The sequence below is a fragment of the Etheostoma cragini genome, chromosome 7, assembly GCF_013103735.1.
Source record: "Etheostoma cragini isolate CJK2018 chromosome 7, CSU_Ecrag_1.0, whole genome shotgun sequence".
NCBI lineage: Eukaryota > Metazoa > Chordata > Actinopteri > Perciformes > Percidae > Etheostoma > Etheostoma cragini.
In genome coordinates, this window is record NC_048413.1 from 2,199,115 (window position 1) to 2,220,805 (window position 21,691).

The 21,691-nt window shown below is 40.2% G+C and overlaps 2 protein-coding genes across 2 annotated transcripts in view; both read right to left on the bottom strand.

Moving 5' to 3' along the window:
- zgc:198371 (uncharacterized protein LOC497072 homolog) overlaps nucleotides 1-2,448 on the bottom strand; it is a 6,214-nt gene extending 3,766 nt beyond the window's left edge. The window contains exon 1 of the mRNA XM_034875557.1: nucleotides 1,871-2,448. Within this exon, the coding sequence (XP_034731448.1) occupies nucleotides 1,871-2,406 (536 nt within the window). The 5' untranslated portion in view covers nucleotides 2,407-2,448. The remainder of the gene's footprint in view (nucleotides 1-1,870) is intronic.
- Nucleotides 2,449-3,950: 1,502 nt separating this feature from the next.
- Nucleotides 3,951-17,095, bottom strand: LOC117947038 (ras-related protein Rap-1b). The gene is made up of 9 exons (XM_034875594.1): nucleotides 16,998-17,095; nucleotides 15,115-15,272; nucleotides 12,059-12,146; nucleotides 11,206-11,274; nucleotides 11,028-11,084; nucleotides 10,795-10,935; nucleotides 8,271-8,414; nucleotides 6,372-6,487; nucleotides 3,951-4,670 (listed from the first exon to the last, which is right to left on the bottom strand). The coding sequence occupies exons 3-8, from the start codon at nucleotides 12,113-12,115 to the stop codon at nucleotides 6,401-6,403; spliced, it is 555 nt and encodes a 184-aa protein (XP_034731485.1). The 5' UTR covers nucleotides 12,116-12,146; nucleotides 15,115-15,272; nucleotides 16,998-17,095; the 3' UTR covers nucleotides 3,951-4,670; nucleotides 6,372-6,400.
- Between the last annotated feature and the right edge of the window lie 4,596 nt (nucleotides 17,096-21,691).

Genomic DNA, 21,691 nt, shown 5'->3' on the forward strand with positions numbered 1-21,691 from the left:
AGCTAGCTATAGATCCCTTGTGGAACTCTTCAGATTTTCTGGCATGTAGTCCCACCCCAATCTTAGCCTGTTTTACAATGACCTTGTATAACACACACACATCATTTTGTAGACACGCAGGATCACATACCTGCACTGTGCAAACATATTTCTGCACAAAATGTGTTGACATGTGACATTTATTTGTACCATGCAAATACACAGTGTGTAAACCCATTACCTTTATCATTACCCAGCCACCTGACCTGTTTGAAAAAGAGTGGTGGTTGCCATGGAGGACTAAAGCTATAAATGTGTCAGTAATAGCCTTGGGGAGAAGGGTCCGAGGAGCCCTATGTCAACAAGCCCAGTGAACCACAAGGGAGTTTGCGTAACCCTTTTTTGTGCTGCTTGCTTCTACACAAAGTGTGCCTTGGGATGTAACACGCTGAGAAAATAGAGCATATGTGCAGTAATGAGGGTCAAAGACTCAGGAGGACACACACACACACACCACACACAGACAGAGTTTCATCACACACTCTGCCTGTAACACAACCCCACATCCCATCTCTTGCGCGCTGACATTTAATTCTGGTAGCCAGCCCAGAATGATCCCGGCTCACCTGACTATCAATGTATCAGTGACGGATCATTCCTGAGTTAAAAGCCGAGGGTGAAACACACAGCGGTAATCCTCTTAATGTGCAGACACACTGATCTGAGAGCAGTGGCAATGAATGGAGCACACACTGCAGCTTTAATTGCATTACCGGTAATTCTGGGCTGCCACAATGTTGTAATGTGCTCATGGACACACACACTCTCTCTCTCTCTCTCTCTCTCTCTCACACACACACACACACACCCACACACACTTGTCTAAGTCTCCAGGAGGAAATAAGGAATCAATACATATTACCCATTGGGCTGTCTAAAGAGGCAGGAAGAGAGATACCACAAAGAAAGACACCGACAGGGAGATTATGAAGGCCTATGGATAAATCAAACAGTTGATTTGCATCTGATTTCTTCATTACACGTAATATTCCCATAATACAATTCAATTGTCTTTGAATATTATCGCGTTTTGGCGAACCCTACACCCACCACTGTTCAGCTGGAAACCTCCTCCAGGCTGGCAGTGGTTCAAGCCTGTCAAAACCTATTAGGGCACTCTAAGCTTGAGCACTATCTCACCATGACTGACTGGGTAGCTGACCTACAGACCTACTAGCACCCACGTGAGAGTGAAGCGTACCTTGGTTCGTTTTAAGACTCGGAGCGCGTCTGGTAATTAAACATGTTTGGGCTCAGCTGAGAGGAACAGACTGAATCTAAAAACTGCTGGTGGATTTGACTATATGGATTTTGCCAACATAAGAGCAGGAGCCTCAAGCTAAGAACTGTGAAAAGGGAGGCGGGTAAACACATCACTGCAAATAGGAAGCAACTCTCATGACATTTAAGACTGTTCATTCTCTCAGCAGTCAGGCTCCTTCTTGCCCAAACCCCTGAAGACAAAGGGATTTTTATTTCTCTATATAAGGGGATTGGTGTGGATGAGTTGGTTATCTTCCTGGGAGATGATTGACCTAAAAGCGTGTCAGGGGGTTGGGGGGTGGGGTGGGTGGAGTCTAATTCTCTCTTCCTAAGCAGCTGAGCATCAACATCAAACAATTAAAAATACATGATGGCATTTTGGTAACAGTCCTCCCTGAATGATTACATTTCATAATCATTTACCTTTGCAGGGAGTGATGCTTGGTTTTGGAGAATAAATGCACACGCGCGCGTGCAAACACACACGCGCGCGCGCGCACACGCACGCGCCTACAAAGACAGAATGTGTAGTTCCCCTCCTCTCAGATCTTGGTAAGTCCAGACTTACCTCCAGACCTGTGCCAGCTGAAAGATGTGAATGATGGCCTGGAAGAACCACATGAAGGCTCTACAGCAGCCCTGGGCTCCTCCCCCGGTGCCCGGCCCTGACAGCACCCCGGTCGCGGCAGAGCGGCCAGCGCCCCGCTCGCCGCTGTCCTTGGTGCTGAAGTCGCTCTCCTCCGCTCCCGACGCCGCTACCACGGCGGCCGCAGCCGTACCGCTCTCGACGGTTTCCGAGAAATCGTAGGCGAACCATCGGAAGCTCAACACTTGCACGACCACGGACGGGACTATCACAAAGACTAGAGTCAGTGCAAAGCACCAGTAGTCCCTCCTTAGGTAGTAGTCGGCGGCCAGCCACAGGTCTGAGGCCCCGTCCGAGAAGAACACCAAAAGGGCGCACAGCGTCCAGCAGCAGTCCGGCAGGGAGTAGCGCTGCTCGGCATGACGGTGCTGGGGAGGCCGCGGGTCCGACCTGGAGGGACACTCGGGTGGGATTTCGTTTCGTAGAGAGACGTGTGCACCATCAGATTTCGCGGCCATGTTTGTTGTAGGGAAGAGAGTGAGTAAGAGATGGGAAAATGATGGAAGGGGGGAGGGGGGTCGCGTAGCCTGTCGGTCTGTATGCATGCGTGTGGAAGAGAGGGAGGGGAAAGGATGCAGGGAGGAGGGCCAGGGTAGGTGAGAGAGAGATGGGGAGGCACCTCTGCTAATCAATCAGCGCGGATAATAAGAAATAGTTTTTTTAATTTCGACGTTATAACAGCTGCAGGCCTGATGCTGTTTAAGAGAAGGTTCCTCTGCAGCTGGTACCTAAGGTCAGTACCGTTCATGTTCCTGCACAGGTAGCACGAGCTCCACTTGAACTGCATGCTGACATGGGTCCCTTTAATTCCGAATCAGATATCATCTCAGATCCTCTTACTGAAGCAAAAAAATACCAGTAAAACCTTTTTTTTTTAAATACAAGGAAAGGTCCTGCACTCACAATCCCACTTAAATAAAAGTATAGAAGTATTATCAGCTAAATTAAAAGTAGGCTACTTATTCTGTAAAACGAATGGCATCTGTAACTGATATGAGAGATTATTAAATTATGACATTGCATCAGTTTGGGTGCAGAGCAGTTTGCTGTTGTAGCTGGAGCTTTTCATAATTTTTTTATTTTTTATTACGTTTTTCAGTTCATGGTTCCAACATAGGAATTAGGGCCCATCAAAAGGGTCACAAGATCCAGTGGATGTTAGATCTAGTGGGATGGTCTCTGGGGTTCGGATTCGATTCAATTAGATTTTATTTATATAGCCCCAAATCACAACAACAGTTATCTCACAGCGCATATACAAAATTGTAATGATGTTTTTGATTTTTCTAATCTTTATGAAAAATTAGACAAATTCTTTGGGCCTTACAACCTGATTTAAATGAAACCTTCTGAGAAGTTTATAGGGGACATTTCTTCAGTACTACTGGATGTCTATACCAGCTCAAAACTGTACTTTAGTAAATGTACTTACTTTCCACCACTGCTAAATTAACATATCTATCTTTTCAATAGAGTTCCCTGGCTTAAAATGTGACTCTTCATACTTCAAGTCATGTAATCACGAGGTCCATTTACAGTTCAGCATAATGCCAGCGTTAAGAGGAATTTACGTCTCACCATCATTGTGAGGTGGATCAGCCGAGTGAGTCCACCATCTCAGTTTCTATTCTGCTTCTGCAGCCTCCACATCTGAGGGTTCCTCTTTCCGTGCTCCTTCCTCTCTTCCCTGCTGCAGTTCACAAGACTCAACTTCCCAGGTAGAACTCTGGTGGCACGGGCAGTCATTTCTGCCAACAGGACACACTAGCTCCACTTGTAAAGGCTCTCTTGGAGGTATTTATTCTCACTACCGTGTCCTGAGCACTTTACCAACTTCAGGTGTTGTGTGCTGTGGAGAAAACGCAGGATTTATAAAACTATAAAAAAGTGTTTTTGTTCATATGATAAGCCCACATACTTCAAGCAACTAAATATGGGCAAATATCTAGCACTATGTTTCATTATTACACTTTGGGAAACACAAAAAAGAAAAAAGACAAAATAATGAAAATGTACTAAAATTTAATCATTCATAAAAGCTGGAAAATCATCTGTGACAGCAATATTAGAGTTGGTTTAGTACAATATATTTTCCGCCTCAAGACAAATCAGAACAAACCATTCCCACCCCATCAGTCTATAAAACACTAATTTCCTTAGCTTTATTATGCAAAAATGGAAGTAGAATATATTATGGGAAATATGGAAGGCTTGCAGCTCGCAATAAAAAACAAAGTCACTTAGGAAAGATGTTATCTCATCAATGCACACCCTTGTAAGTAGGAGCAAGTTACTTATGGACAATAATGCATCTCTGTTGACACTGTTAGTGCAGAAATGTATGAGAAGGCCAACATTTCATATGGATCATTTTGCAAACATGTCACAATATGCTAAAGATGGAAGTTACTTTTAATAAAACACTTAAGTTCCCATATATGGATTTAAACCCATGGCCTCTTTTGCACTGATATTTCCAAAAGAAAGACACCTCGGAGAAGAAAAACAACAAAAGAAAAACAGAGTTGTCATCAGGCTGACAATAAAAATGAAGGTGGATTTCTTCGGTATTAAAAAGCAGAGAAGAGTATCTTGAGAGAATGTGCCGTCTCATGCCATTTTGCGAATGGTGAAGTATCTCTGTCGGCCTTTTTCAAAATGATCTTGAGATGACTGGAATGCTGGCACGATCCACTGGGAAACAGTCAATCAACACACGTTTCTGGAAGCAAGAGGGGAAAAATAACAGTGCATATTAAACAATGTAAAGGACACAAGCCGTTTGCAGAAAAATAGGAGCCTAAATTTAGATCAGAGGTCTCAAACTCTTGTGACCTGCGAGCCACTGAGCAGATGTTCTTCCCTGGGGTGCCCCTCTCACTCTGAAACGGAACAATCGTTCCCCGTCTTCTTCCTTGAACGTGTCACACTGCTCTGTATGTTTAGTAAAGTAACGCCGGTGACATTGTAACCTTAGAGAACGGCGACTTCCTCGTTGCAGATAAGATAGGAAGTTGTCACACTAAATCTCCATGAATGATTACTTATTTGTCCACTTGAATCCGTCTGTGCTCCAGGTAAATTGTTCTTGATTAAAACCAAGAGACGTTTTAGTGCCAGGTCCAAGTGTTTTGGTTGCATCTTGTTAAACGGTCTTGTCAAAACCAAAAGACAAGTTTAATACTCCAATTATGCATAATTGCTAGAAAATGTAATTACTCTAAAATAAAAGATGGGAAAAAAATAATATTGGTGTGTCGGATCTAACAAACAAAAAATTACCAAAGTGTGGAAGACCTTAGGAAACCGTCTTGTGGGCTGGATCTGGACCCCAGGCCCATGGTTTGAGACCTCCGTTTAAAGACTTCCGAGTATTTGTAAAATATAAAACGGCAATTAACAAGTCTTTAAATTAAAAATTAAAATCAGTGGCTACAGTAGTTTGGACCAGCTCACTGAACACCATTGTTTTTTTTTCCATTACACGGTACCTCTTTGACTCTACTGACCTTTTATGGTTTTCTATTACAAAAATGAAGTACTTGGTACCAGCTAACAGGTACTTTTTAGTAATTCCCTCCGTTCCAAGCGAGCTGAGGCGATACCAAAAGGTGACGTGAAAACCTGCAGGCTAATGATTGGTCTAACGATTGGAACCGTCACTAATCACTGCATCATCATTGCTAGTGACCAGCGCCGTGTAGTTATTAATCCAGCTGTGTTTTTTTTTGCTTCCTCCAGCTTCTTCTGGCAAAAGCCCCATGCCAAGAACCACAAAACACACATCTTCCACATTCTGAGTGTGTTGCGTTTGGTCACGGCAGTTGCCTGCTATGACAACCAGCAGAGATGGGAAATAAAGTGTTAAGGTAACATGTGTGTGTGTGTGTGTGTGTGTGTGTGTGGTCAAGGTAGCAACGGAAAAAGGAGAAGGGCCACCGCGGCCGAGTCGAGCAGGTACCATGTAATGGAAAGACGCCAGATGGCTAGCATAGGAAACAGTGGCTGGTAACATAAAGACTAGGACAACAATGCTGGTGTATTCAAGTTCAATTAGAGTTACAAGGCTTCAACAGCAGGTGGAGCCACAACATTCATGAAAGGCTTACAACTTGGCACATTTACATGAAATATTATAAATTTATCACCCTTTAATCAGTACATATCGAAACAGAGGATGCTATAACTGGACCAGAGAGGGTTTTTACCACCTAAAAGAAAAAGACTTACTTTATGAGTCATTGTTTCAGAGACGGTGAGGCTTTAAGCCCTCATTTACTAAGTTTACGCTTATGTGTATACATCACAAAATGAATGAAATTGCTTTAATGCTTACTGGAATAAAGCTGTAAATGTTCAGAGACAATCCAGAGCGCTATCCCTGCTAACGTCTAGGGTAAATATAGATTCTGCACCCACTCACCTGGCCTGGAGCTGCTGTGGGAGGGCGTTTTAAAGCAATGTGCAACTCGACTTCTTTTTTGTCTTCTTTTCCATCGGTGTTTTTCTGTTGATCTGTCTCACCAGGTCATAGAAAATCTACAAGAAGAGAAAGTCCAACAGTCTCATCACACATTTTGCATCAGCAATCCCGAACTAATATCTTAAAAAGGCACTGAGGCCATTTCAGCCGTCTCCTGGGGAGCTGAGTGGACGGCAGCAGGCTGACCTGCCTCGCCAAGCTGCAGCAGAAATCTACCCAACCAAAATAGTTTTCATGTCGACCCCATGGGAAGAAATCAACAGTGTTTGAATTTATTGAGTCATTCATTGTATTTCTCCACCCACCGTAGCGGTAGGTGTGGGTGTGGGGAATCTGCCTGGAGCGAAACAAACACTTACATACTGGTAGCCGGGACCAGTCTATGTAGATATTAGGGTTGGGTATCGTTTAGGTTTGTTTTAGATACCGGTGCTAAAACTTTTAAAGCAGTGCCTGTGCCTAAATATATATTTATAATGTATATAATAGAAGAAAAAAAAAAAAAAAAAAAGGGAGCACAAAACGACAGTTTGCAACATTAAAGAATAGCTTGTTTATTGCTAAGGCAATATGGTCAAAATTAAAAGATTGATGGATAATGCAATAACAGAACAATGACTTCGTTTCCAGTAAATTGCTGGTAAACGACAAAAACAAGCACCAGATGGGGCAAAAGGGTATTTTACAATAACTTAAAATGCACCACAAGGCTGGTGAGTTTCAGGGGAACAGCAGCTGCCTGCAGACGGTTACGTCCCGGTGTTGGAATCCCCTACAGGGAAATACAGTCACACTTTACACCGCTCAATGTAAGCTGTCAGCATTCTAACTATTGTGTTTAATCCAGCTACCATTTTAGGGTAACGTAGCGTCCAACGCAGCGATGATTCAGAGAAAAAACAAATAAAATCAGGCACCAAAATTTGGCATCAGAATTTTTATTTGGTCTCGTTGCTAAAGTTTACGTCGGGTTTCAGTACCCAACCCTAGTGGATATGGTTAATACATTAAGACCACAAATACAGCAAGAGATTAGTCTGATCAAAAAGACCAAGTGGGCCAGACTGATACATTTAAAAAAATTGAAGAGTATTTGTTCATGAGAAGCGCGAGCGATCGCTTTAAAAACGCTTTTATGTAGATTTGCGGTAGCCTGCCTGATTTCCGTGGCTGTAAATAGAACTTTTAGAATTGCCATGACGGAGAGAAAGAGAAAGAGTTTTACATGGCACTGTTAAATCAGATTGTATGAGAGGCCATAAAGCTGCAACAATTATTTCATTAATATATACACAACAAAAGATAAGAGAATATAAGTAAATATGAAACTGTTTCTAGCATCTCAAATTTAAATATTTGGGGTCTTACACTACTAAACTAAATAGCTTTGAGTTTCGATCTGTTGGTTGGACAAAAAAAAACTAATATAGAATTGTTACTATTTTTGAAATATTATAGAGCAAAAAATTAATCACAAAAACTAAAATTGTTGGTTGCAGCCATAGCAGGCCGACATTTCCCATAGGTTATTTTTCAAATCAATAGTTTCCCATAGGTTATTTTTCAATAGCATAGTTAAGGCTGAAACAGGTGGGCTATTCTTACTGAACCGCCACCGTGCGAGTGTCGTGGTATTGGGGTCACGGTCCGGTGCGTGCAACGGCACACACAACACACGGTATTTTCAATTTCCTAGGATGAGAAATGCTCTAATGCTTGTGTAACAGTGTAACACAGTGTTTAAAATCGTTCCTTTAACACTTACTAGCACTTGCACCCCTCCCCCCACCCCCCCCGACTTCCGTGTACTGTTACATGCCTGACAGTAGTAGTACTTACCTCATTAACATTGATTTTTGATTTAGCTGAAGTCTCTAAAAAGGCACAGTTGCTCCACTGACGGGCCAGGTTCTGCCCCTGCTCCTTGCCAACCACACGCTCGTCCTCCAGGTCACATTTGTTTCCCACCAGGATCATCGGAACCTGATTGACCAACAGAAATGTTTAAGCTTCAAAGCAATATCTCAAACTCAAACCGCAATTTTGTATTTTTCCGTGGCCAAATATAAATGATTCACTTGGTCTATGATCTCAAACACAGTAAACGCACCCATAAGTCTATAAACACAAGACCAATGAAGCACCTCGCTATGAATAAATAAAGCCCACTCAGCGTGTTGCACAGGAACAGATAGCATCAGCTCTGACATTTCCACCCTGTCACAAAGTTCCTGCCCCCCCCTCCCCCTTTGACTCTTCCCCAGCTGAGTTGACTCTAATGAGGGAGTGATGAGCCTGAAAACTGACACACAGGCAGACTATATAGAGAAACTCCAACAAAAGGTCATCACGGAGGAGAAACTCTCCACACACTGAGCAGGTGCATTAGAGGTTTACAAGGGTCAAAATAATGTCGTTACAATCAGAAATTATTTTTTTAAATACTAATATATGCAATAGAATCTACTAGCAGATTGTTGCTGTCAGATAAAAAAAGAAAAAAAATGATCCTCCAAATTTGTTGATTTTGAATTACATAAAGTGAAATATTAAGAGTTGCTTTACTTAAGTTTTTTTTGTTGTTTTACATCATGGCTTTTACATTATTTAGGTTTTTCCTCATATCCATATTTTATACTTGCGGCATACTGTTTCATGCAATTGTGAGGGTCAGTATATATTTATAAATAAACGTTTCCTTCATTTACAGTATTTAGCATAGATGCATGTGTGTTCTTTTTGTTGTTTCTTTCTTTCTCTCGACCAGATGCACAATGAGCACGTCTGGCCGACGGTGGTTCCAATGTAAATAAACCGGTCGGTTTTTTGAAGAATGTTAACTTATTTTATAGTTGTGGACAATGAACTGATTAGTTAAAAGACAGCAACATTATGCTAATCATTAAAGTAATGTGAGCTAAAATGCAAAAGAGTTGATGGTTCCAGCCTCTCAAAAGAGAGATTTTGTTGTTTTTCCTTGTCTTGCATTACAGGAAATTAGGGAGTAGTACGTAAAATCAAACGGTGTGTGTAAGATAATCTGTCCTCTCTGCCACACACACACACACACACACACACACACCTACTTCAAGTAACAGCGACTTATGCCAATTTTTCAAAACTTCACACAGACACCTTTTACTGTGATATGATATGAAAGCAGCCGCGGTGCGGTTGACGTTACACTTCCTTTGAGAAAACCAGGCACAACAGTGGTTTCTATGCCCTGGGGACTGACTGAGAGGCTGAGGTTGCAAGGCAAGGCAGCTTTATTTCTACAGCACCTTTCAGCAGCAAGACAATTCCAAGTGCTTTACAGGAAACAAAGACCTATTAAATTCTGTCATGATGAAAATAAACCAGGCTAAAAAAGAATATACAAATACAAGAATAAAAGTTGAATAATAATTCAATTTAATAGGTTCTGGGGACAGATTTGGAGGGAGAGAGGGAGGGGTTTTATTTAATTTCTGTCAGTTTAAAATATTCTAAATAAATAACATAACATTTTAAGTAAAGAGGATAATCAAGTTCAGAATTATTTTTAGAACTGAAATTACCTTATGTAATTACAGAGGTAAAGTACCGAAAAAACCAGACCCTACAGGAAATGTAATAGTTATGGTAGTATCTATTTTTACGGTTTGACGTGTACTGTATATACCCCCCCCAAAAAAAATCTGTATACATCTATAATTAAATAATCATCATATTTTGGAGATACATGTTTGAAACAGGACAGCAACAATGTGCAAAATCATATGGAAAAATATATATATAAACATAAATATATATATATATATATATAAATAAATGATATTATCTGGTTTCTTTTTATTCTTTACATTGAAGAAAAATCCACTGCCAATGAAATTAGTATTTCAAATGTGATTTTGCCATATTTAACCCATAATTAATAACTTGATTGATTATATCAGTAGTATGAATGAGAGAACACTCGGGCGGTCCAGTTCACTGCAATTTCCTAAAAATCACACAAAAAGGACTAGTGCTGTTTCCAATCGCATGAGACGCAGTATTTGTTAAAGGCAATTTATGGGTCAAACCATTGTGAATCAAGTATTATGGTGCTGCAGAGACGTCCCGGCTCGCAAATCCTATCCTAAAGACTAAAGAAAAAAAATTCTGTTTGGTGCAGATCCTCGCAAAACAAAATCACACTACATTAATTTGAATTGTAATATATTTTTCAATTAAAATGACACAAAAATGATTCCTGCCTCGATATATTGTGAATCATATCACAATGTCAGTCAAAAATATAAAATTTCCCTCACATTGTGCAGCCCTAGAAAAGACACATGAAAATAAAAAGGAAGATGTAGATGAGTGAAACACTCACGTCCTCGGTGTCTTTTACTCGCAGGATCTGTTCCCGGAGGTCCTGTAGATCATTAAATGTCGACTGGGCTGTAATGGAGTAGACCAAAGCAAAACCTTGGCCATTCTTCATGTACAGGTCCCTCATAGCCGTGAACTGTTCCTGCAGAGCCATAACAGAGAGGAGAAGCCATCAGCAGCCTGTTCACACGTACCTTCTATCTCCATCTGATGGCCGAGTCTGACTTGACTTACTGTTCCAGCCGTGTCCAGGATTTCGAGCATACACTGCTGCCCGTCCACCTCAACTTGCTGTTGGAGAAAAACGATCGGGTACATTTTTTTTTAAAGACAAGTGGAGGCATATGAACAGCCCATAAATGAGTCGCCAGGAGGTCAAATGAAGTGCGTACATTTTTTGACTCTAGCTTACCTTTCTGTACGAGTCTTCTATTGTGGGATCATACTTCTCCACAAAAATGCCTTGCACAAATTGGACTGTCTGAAATGGACAAATGGAGCAAAGGAATACAATAAGACACTATATCGTTAGTCAAAAACTGGCACACTGCTTGTATTAATATCCAAATCGATTTCCTAAAATGCAAAAAAAAAACACTTCAAATATTATCATTCATGCTTAAGTGCTTATCCCATATATGAAGGACTGCATATTACTGGTTTTAATTTATGTATTTTTTATTTACTGTATTTAAGGTATTCATTTATTTAAAAATGGTATTGATACTATTTTGTTTTATTTATTTTTCTTTCAACAGTGTGTTGTTTTTTGCTGAGGTTATTTATCCATACATTTAATTGAGCATCAGGAGGACGGGTGCGGGTGAAGGGTGGGATGCATTTCAATATGGTAATTGTGATTTTTCAAGAAAATAAAAATATAAAAATCCATCAAACAGAAGTTAAAAAGTACATTTTTTGTGACTCATCAGCAGCATTCATCTCATCGACAAGAAGCCAGTTTAATTTCTTAACAAGGATCATTTAGATTGTTGAGGCTGCCGAGCCCATGACTATTGTTGCCTCCTAGTTTGTCTTTTATTTTTGGTGGTTTTTCAAATGTTACATCCAAGAATATATTATCCGCAGAATAAAGCCATGAGCCACAATGCAGTTTATGTAGCGCTAACAATCTACAGTTTAATGGAATATATATTTCTTCCTAAATTAAAGACCTCTAATTCATTAGAAACGGCATCAAAATCAAGTCAATAACACGATTACACAACCAAACGGGTGTGGGTGCTGCAGCAGCCATCACTCACCAGTGCCGATTTTCCCACGCCTCCTGATCCCAGCACTACTAGCTTGTACTCGCGCATGGTGGGCAACTTCACTGGACAGCACAGGGGTCTGTGAAAGGACAGAGGGAGGACGATACGGTGAGACACAAGTGCTCGGTGTCTTTTAGAGCAACTGAAAACAACCAGCTCCGCCAGCTAAACTTCCAAACAAGCTTTTCCATATTACCCTGTCCCTGGGGAAAATATCAAGAATCATTTTTGAATAACATGACTGAAATGAATTCATGCCACATTCATAACTCATCTTTTACAATAATTCATTTGAATCAAAAAAGGTAACAGAAAAATCTCAAAACAGAGCTTTTAGACTGTCAACACAAGATAAAAAAATATTCTATGCCCTTTGTTGTTTTTGATATTTTTTTACACGCACACATTTATGTAGAGCTGGGCAATGTATCAATATTATATGGATATTGTGATATGAGACTAAATATTGTATTTGATTTTGGATGTGTATATAATATGGTATAGTGGTGCCTTTTCCTGATTTTTTAGGCTGCATTAGAGTAAAGTTAAGTCATTTTCTGGACTTACCAGACTGTTTTATGTGTTCTATTATTTGCCTTTTCCCACTTGGTCATTATATACACATTACTGATGATCAGTAAATATTTTGTGAAAGCACCAACAGTCAAAAATACGATACCGTTTTGGTATCGATGGAGGTATTTGGTCAAAAATATCATCTTTGATTTTCTCCAAATCGCCCAGTCCTACTCGTACATACATAGTTTTTTCTTTATTACCTCCGCCAAGGGAGTTATGTTTTCGGCTTGATTGGTTGGTTTGTGGAAGAGTGTAGCACGGGTCAAGAAAGAACCAATCACATTTTAAAGCCGATCCGATTTCCAGTGTCTTTACAAACTATTTTTCACTGTCAATACAATTGTGAGACAGGGCATTGTGCTGCATTCATGTGGTGTCGGAATAATCTGAACAAAGAGTTCCTGAATGGGAAAGTTCACACCGCATCAACATTGTGAGATGTATATGTTCAAGTGAGAGCATGTCATAGACGCTGCGCTCTCCGAGGGTCGTTCTAGTTTTTACCCGTCTTTATTCAGCTTGGAGTCCTTGTTTTAACCGTATTTCTAGTTCTATCTTAATTGTCTTTGGAACTTTGTGTATGTACGTTGAGAGCAACTTAAAACCGGAGTCAAATTCCTTTCACATGTGCACATACTTAGCCAATGTAGTGGATTCTGCTTGCGTTCAAAGACTTTTTTGCATGAGACCAAAACAAGAAACTTCAGCATGGCTCACGATGTCCAGTAACTGAAGTGGGGAAGCTGTTCGACTAAGCTGATGTCAGCGTGAACACCCTGTCAGTACAGGTCCGTGGACATTTTCCTTGTCTACAACAATGAAAAATGTCCACTGACATCAGCAGAATAAAACCCTGTTCCGCTGCCAAAAAATAGCTCTCTTTCCCACCCACTACCATGGGACTTCAGCTGTCATGGCGACAGGGGTGTTGCCTTGAAAAAAATAAATAAAGAGGAAATCAAGAAGAGCTGAAGGAAAACAGGCATGCTCCTTAATTCCAGACCAGTGTTTAGCCCACTGGTGCTGTAAAACTAATGAAATGCCTCTTTAGTAAAAGCTTTCAACATCTGAACCATTAGATTTATTGTGGAGCCATGGACTCAGAAAAGTGCAATAGATCCTAAAAATGTCAGTGTAAGAGTCAGTAGGTAAGAGTTCGTGCCGCAAATAACTCCACCTCATTACAACACGGAGGAGAGAGGCCACAGAGAATGACCTATCATCAACTCCATCAGCCTGACACGGTTCAGACAGCGGCGTGGCCTAGAGGAATTAGGAGTGACAACTGTCACTGGCATGACAATGTTTAAGATGAAGCTAGCCCATGACTAATACTGACGGATTTTCCTCTTCATTTTCAACCATCGTTTCATTTAAATTTTGTGTGACTCAACGGTGGAATTTTTTTTTACAAATTTTACATAACATAATCAAACTTGTCAGTGTTTTGCGTTTCATAAGCAGCGTTTCAGAATGCAATGAGAACTTGAGGAGATGTGCCCATTTTGCTGTGTACTTCGATAGATTTACCTGAATGGGGAGAATTTCCATCTTGAGGTGAACTCTAAATATCTAGATAAATGGCTGCACACAAAACATATCCGGGGCAGCCAATAATCACCCAATACTGATCCCAACACATGGCATAGGAAAGGTTTCAAAATGTTTTTTGTTTTGTTTTAAATGCTATTTTGAAATGCTAATATAATCTTTATTTGATGTACAAATGTCAAAGAGGGGGTTGATGCACACTAAAATCTCATTTGTGAAGCTCTTTGAATCCACTAATCATACTAGGTCTGCGGGACATTTGTCCAACATTGAGACAAACAATACAAATAACGCTCTGTCACACTCGACCGGCATTTGCAATTCTAACTACGATGTATGAAGCACCACCAGAAGCCCACAGCGTGAGACAGGCACACGAGGCACTCTACAAAGAGCCATTGTAATGACCTCCTCTACTCAAGTACACCATACAAACAGAAAATGGAGATCAGAGGGTGCGCGCATGACCACTGCACTGAAATCATTAATAGGGTGAGGCGGGCGCACCAAAGGGTGAAGCCAACGTGCGCCTAATGCATTGGTTCCCCGGAAAAATTGTACGATGACCCCTCTGTGTTTAAGATGTAAATTTATGTGCGTGTCTCAAAACTTGCTTTGAAGCCACGACATCAGATAAGAAATCTAGGCCCCCCCCCTGATTAGATATGAGTCGGACTCAAACATTTCAAATATCAAACACAAGAGCTGACAACCTTCACCAAACCTACACACGAAATTGTGCTGACATTGTTTCTAACAGCTAACGGACACTTTGTCCAACATTGCTGTTCAAGAGGTAAAATATAAACACCGGCCACAATTTACAAATGAAAATAACTTACACAAGCGTGTTTTGCACAAATATGTGCAGTAAATCCCAAAACGTACATTCATGCTGAAAAAACAGCTTAACCTACTGTGTACACGGCTGCTGCAGTTGACAACTCCCTCTACATCTGGGGAGGGGGGGCGCCGGCAGATCCTCAGATACACAGATGTCAGCGGGCAGGTGCTGAGGGTCGGTTGGGAGCCAGAAATGTAGGCTACACCAAAGTGATCACACAGGAAACTGGCCCTGAATTAACCAAATATGGAAGTGTTTACATTCAGAACCCTGGACCTAGATAAAAGTGGACTGCTCTCCTACACAACTCAAAGTCGGCTTATTTGTTTAAAGGAAGGCAAATGAGAAAACGTATGGCCAATTGACATTAGACTCCATTGGAAAACAGGCAATTAGTAATCTGCTGTACAATATTTTCACAATAACAGCTATGATGATGATGATAATGCTTTTGAGGGGTGAGTTTTTGTTGTGCGGTATCAGACTTCTTTCTCAAGAGGTATGTTTTAACAGTTTGACATTACAACATAATAGTTACCAAACTTTGACAAAGGACACCTAAACTAACACAAAGAAGACCACGGACCCCCATCTGATAAGATTTTGTTCTTTGGTTTAACATCAGATAGTTTTTTTGCTTTTAGATTAGTTTAATTACATAAAGTGTGTGACGCTCATGACCAACATATATCAAAAATTGTGTTAGTTATGGATTGATTTATAGTAAAAACACATTTTTCCTCGTTTTGTTGGAGACCACCTGGAACCCCCTGAAGGACCCCATTTTAAAAAGCGCTGACTTAACAAACAAACATATTATTATTATCCCTTGAGAGACCTGTTGCTGATCCACAAACCCATAGTACGTTTGCCTAAAACATTCATTATAAGGCTTAAAATAATAGCTGACTGGGCTTCTCAAACCACTCTTCAGTTCAATTCAATCTTGTGAGTCAAGAGCCAGATTTTAACTGGGGGTAAGAGCACAAACACACTTCTAATTTATATAAAACTTTTACAAAAGTCTATTTTGAAAAACTACGACTTATGTTAAACGAGCAGTACTACGTTGGCATTTCAAAAATTAAAGCAAGTACGAACTTACTTTGGTGACAATTTAGTTGGTTTCGAAAGGAAGGGTGTGGCTATTAGTTTCCCAATGCACTATGACCGTAACACCGTTTAAAATGATCCGTCAAAGTCGGTAGTAATGGCTCAACATTCCTAAAACGTTGATTTAACGATAAGTTTTGTTCTCCAAAAAAGTTGCCTGATTACTCAATTACTCATATGTTAGCATCCGGCTAGCAACATTTGGTAAATGCTTTATAAAAAATGTAAAAAAGACGGCGAGCTGTGCAGCACAAACACTGTTAACTAAAGCTGGCATGGCAAAGAAAACTAATTTGAACACAGTTTAATGTTAGTTCATGGAATGCAAAAGCATTTATATTGTTATTACACCACGGCTAGGAAACAATCCGATTGAGCTAACGTTACCGGTTTAGTTAAACTGTTTAGCTAGCTAACACTGTTAGCGAAATAAGTTAGCTAGCCAGTTAGCATTACACGGAACTCTCAAATCCCGTTTATATTGAATCTAGCTACGGTTTGAGTTTTCAGAAGCGACTTAGAGTTCCCATAAACTTGTGGATAAACTACTACATATCTGAAAGCGACTGAGACACAAGTGGAAATTAAACTACTTGAACCACAAACCATGTTTGTATCGACAACTCGTTAGTTAGCTGGCTAGTCATTAGCTGACGTTAGCTTCTCAGTCCACCTAGCTAAAGCTATTTAACTCTGTAGCAAAATGGAGCCCGAAGTCTATTTAGTTTCCCGTTCGAGACAAATACAATGTTTAACGACTAAACATTAAACTGATAAAGTCACAAGCTGGATAATTAGCTCGAATTTGTTCCACACACGAGCAAAGCTTCACTAGACACTTACCGTGTTCCGCTATGTGTGCGCTAAATCACACTGTGTGAATGTACGGAAGGGTCGGAGCAGCGGCAACTAATGATTGGATAAGGATCAGCCAATCACAGCTATTCAGGTTAAGGTACAATTTAAACTTCTTTAGTTGGGTTCGAACCTATTTTCTACTCTTTAACTGTCTATTATTTTACACTGTCTATGGTTCAAACAGTTATTCTCATCCAGTGAGTTCACTTAAGGAAGACTTGTCCAATTAGAAAGATGACTGATTTCATGAACTTGTATTTTACTTGGTCATCAACATCATGCTATAGTTAGAACATTTCAATAATATCTCAAAAGTTACATTTGATTCTCAAACAATCCCTGAAGAAAATACACAGCAGATAAATCGCCTTGATTATGAAAAGTAGCCCAGCTGCACTAAGAGCTGATGTTTGGCAGGTGATTATTGAGGGGAAGTTTGAAGTTGAATCTAATAATAACAAGAGCTTTGAGGAACCCAATGTGACTCAAAAAGGCATTTAAGATCTTGGTTTTTTTCCACTTTTGGCATTTCAGATTTCAGATTGAATTTTCTACAACACAACCAAACTGCGAGGTTGTTTTCGGACATCTATCGATCTTCCCATCTGATCTTAGGTTTAATGTCAGTCTGTCTGGTCAGACCATACTATCTTTAAAACTATGGAATGGATTGACATTCATGGTTTTCACAGGATGAATCCTCCTGATTTTGGTTATCCCCTGACGTTTTCCTCTAACGCCAACAGCAGGTCCAAGTTTCAATTTGGATGGAAAGCCATGGAACTTGGTTCCTGTTCGCCTCAGGACGAATCGGGATAACTTGATCCCTTAACTTTTCATCTTGCACTATCATCAAGTCAATTTTAGTCAATTATTTGTCCATCCTTTAATGAGTTATGAGTAAACATCTGTAAAACCAATGACTTTCCAATCAGCCTCAGCTCTACTTTGTGTCTAGTGCTAATTAATAACAAATGCTAGCATGCTAACACACTAAGATGGTGACCAGGATAAACATCATACATAGACTTACACTATTGGCTGATCTAAATATTTGCTTTAGTTGATCATAATGTAATAATAATTAATATCTACATATTTGGTTGTGTCTGTTTTGTCTCTGTGGCAGTTGGGATGACAAAAGCCCACATGAGAGAGCTGGTCAGAGCCCAGTGACCTCACGGATTAGATGAGTTACTCTCACTTCATATCCTCTTCATTACACTGGCTAAACATGGAATTGGTGACAGACAAGAGGCTGGACATTATCAGATGACTTATGAATGCAAATATCATTCAATGTTGCGTATACGGGGGCCAGTGTTGCCATGTTACTCTACCAAGAGGTTCCATCCCTCGTTGAAAACAAACAAATTAAAGAGCTTTTACCACCGTCATCATCATAAACTCTAGATATGGAAGTTATAAACGTCAGTTTATAATTGTGAGTAAAGGACCTGGAATACAGCATCTGTTTCAGTGATGTGGGATGATGTCGTCCTACAATCAGACGCTACATGACCACTAACATGTTGTCCTCGGACCTCATCCTACCAACTACAGATTACCTTAAAATGAGACACACACCTAAAAAGTTGAATATCCTTACTCACTTCCTGCTCGGAATTACACACAAATCAGTCAAGGGATGTGTCAGGTTGAGTTTAAAATTCATTCATTAATATTCACACTGTGTAATCATGAAAATCCATCCTCATCATGTGTATTAATGTTGTGTTATAGCCTACTACTTCTCAATATGTGTCACATAATGAAACAATACAACTTTTGTCTGATTTAAGGTTTTAACATGCTGTTTGAATGGACTCCAATTACATATAGACTCTCCCACCACTCATGATTCAGGCCAACTTTATTTGGCAAAATAGGAACAAGAGATGTCCGTAGGGGGAAGGTGTGATGTTGGAGAAGCAGATTGTCCACCTTGAGCCTTTTATGGAACCTGGGTCAAAGTGAGGGTCGGTCATTGAGAGAGCTGGTGTCTCATTCATGCCTTATGTCTCTTTTCCATGTGGACACACGCACATTTCAGCATAGGTTTCGTGTGGAGTATTTAAGGCAACACTCAAATTTAATTAATCTTAATCTTAGTCTCAAAATGAGAAGACGTGACTCATGCCAGATTTAACTATTGGCAAATTTACCTCTGCAGTAGCCGGGCTCGTGCACACAGAACAGTCACCGAGCATCAAAACAGTCATTTACATGCAACACCATTAGTCTCTATCACACTGACAACTATAAATCTACACGCACACATTTACATACAAAGTCAGCACATTCGCTACAGTGGTTGTTGAGGTTCTTATTAGTAGTGGTAAAAGTATTCAGATCCTTTACTTAAGTAAAAGTACCAAAACAATTACGTGAAAATACTCCATGAGGAAGTTTACTGCAGTCAAAATGTGAAGCTGCGTTCAGCTACACAAATTTGTATTTTGATTTGAAACCTTTGACTTTCCTCTAATCTTTGCTCTTTTCTCAACTATTTGATAGTTTTTTTAAGTTTTGGGGGCCTCAAATAGTTATTGGAATGAAGCCATCTGAGAAGTTTAGAAGAGAAATGTTGAGAAACATCACAGCAGGCACTTTGACTTGTTAAGACCTCCCTTTTAGTGAGCGGTAGATCAAGAGCTAATAGTTTAAAAGGTTTTCACACTAGCAAAAGTATCAAACCATACAGTTAAATTGATGTTCATATGAGCCTGCAATAAAGACAAACACATGTATCTGTTTATAGGTTAGGGGATATATTTATGGATATATATATATATGTATATGACAGTTGATGCACTGAAGACAAGCTGCCGCAGAGTGATCCAGTTTACTGGAGGAGCTACACAAGACCGAGGGATAGTCTTTGTACACCCAGTTCTTAAAATGCTCTATTAGCCTTCCTGCAAAGGAATTTCATTTGTCTTCATTCCCCGAGCTTCACTCAGCTGCTGGTAGATGAGCAAAGGAAATGTGTTCACTATTTTTATCCAATTGCAACACAGGCTTTATTAATCACAGCTTCTTTTCAATAACCATGAAACAAGACTTGAATAACCAATGCTGTGCTCTGCAATCATCATCATTCCATGCTGCTCGTGTATTTGTTTGTGTTCGGTGGCTGTTTTGATTAAAGGGAAAACCCTTCATCTGTTCTTAGTCTGCATGTGACTTATTTTTTATCTCACGGACACGTCACTTTCTTTGCTCAGTGGATTTCAGGTCCGGCTGGAGTTGCTTAATGTTTGTCTTAGTGTTATGAGATCTCAACATTCTCCTGTAACAAGAAATACTAAGACCTCACTGTAAAGCTGCATCTGATCTGTTCTCTAAATACTGTGGCCCCCCCAAACTGATTTTTTTTACCTGATGAAGCATTACTTATAGATTGATTTTTCTAAAATCCCTTTGACTACAGCTGGTATGTTTATTGTGCAGCTCTTCAGCACTCAACGGCATTCACTGCTGCTCGACAACTGGCGGCCTGAAGGATACAGTTCATGGGTTGCATTTTGCACACCTACTGTTTCGGTGCTTTACGGTCACACACTTATGGATCTCCTCCTGCAGTCATTAGCTTCCTCTTCATCTTTGTGTTCAATTTTAAAAAGCAGGACGATGGTTTACTGCTCGATGCGGTGCATTCAGACTGCCTGAAGTCACGAAACATGATGAGCTTTAGCTAAACTATAGAATGATTTTGAATCTAATTTGAAGTCAGAGTGGAAAAATAAAGACGTTTATGAGTCAGCAGACTTTGAAGAAATGAATTCGTGTTGAGAAAGCTGTGAAATTGACTTGTGAAAACCTGAGGAGGATTATTAATTACACTGAATTTAAAGGTTCAAACAGCTGACTGTTTTAACTTCATTTCCCCTGCATTCGTCTCATGATACTGCCAATCTGATGTCACCCTACTTTTAACTACATAGTGCAGGTAGGCCATCCTAACAGATATTTCCCACTCGACAGAATGAGCTACCGTACTTAAAACTACATCTATAGAAGAGGTAGGCCATTCTGATAGATCCTACCCACCTGACAATGAAATCAAAAGTCCTTCCTGACAGAAATAATTCCCTTCCCTTTAAACTCAGTGCCAATGTGCTTCCGTTTGTGTGTTTTTGACACTTGGTTACCAACAAAAAAATAAATAATTGGTGTACATGTACAATAAATATAAAGAACAATAACGGTGCTAAACTCAAATGGTGCTTCCCTATGAATCATGCCGACGAGGACATCTAGTGGTTTCTTTTTCCATGTGTTCAAGTGAAGTGACGAGACTTCTGCTTAGAACAAAAGGGCTTTATTCCACAATATAAACTTGTAACATCTTCCACTACCCCCACCCCCCCCCCCCCCCCCCCCCCCCCCCCCCCCCCCCCACCCCCCAGTCCTCCATAGTATCCTATGTTGGGTTACATGCTGTGGTGGGAATATGTCAGCAGCACTTTGTTGCCACTCCACAGATGTGATCCATCCATCTGCGCTCTGTACATCACACCATCACGCCATTGACGTCGATTCAGACAAAAATTATTGCTCACATAAATAAACCTATTCTCCAAAAAAGGTGGGAATAATTATATGAAGATGCATGTACTAAACACTGGATAAAAAAAATAAAAATAATCGTAATAAGCATTTTGGGGGGGGGGGGG

Excerpts from the sequence above, each read along its gene's own strand:
- LOC117947038 (XM_034875594.1), bottom strand. The coding sequence starts at position 12,115 with ATGCGCGAGTACAAGCTAGTAGTGCTGGGATCAGGAGGCGTGGGAAAA. Across the intron at positions 11,085-11,205 it reads TAGAAGACTCGTACAGAAAG|CAAGTTGAGGTGGACGGGCA; the intron begins GTAAGCTAGAGT and ends TTTCTCCAACAG. Across the intron at positions 6,488-8,270 it reads CAAAAATCAATGTTAATGAG|ATTTTCTATGACCTGGTGAG; the intron begins GTAAGTACTACT and ends CTCTTCTTGTAG.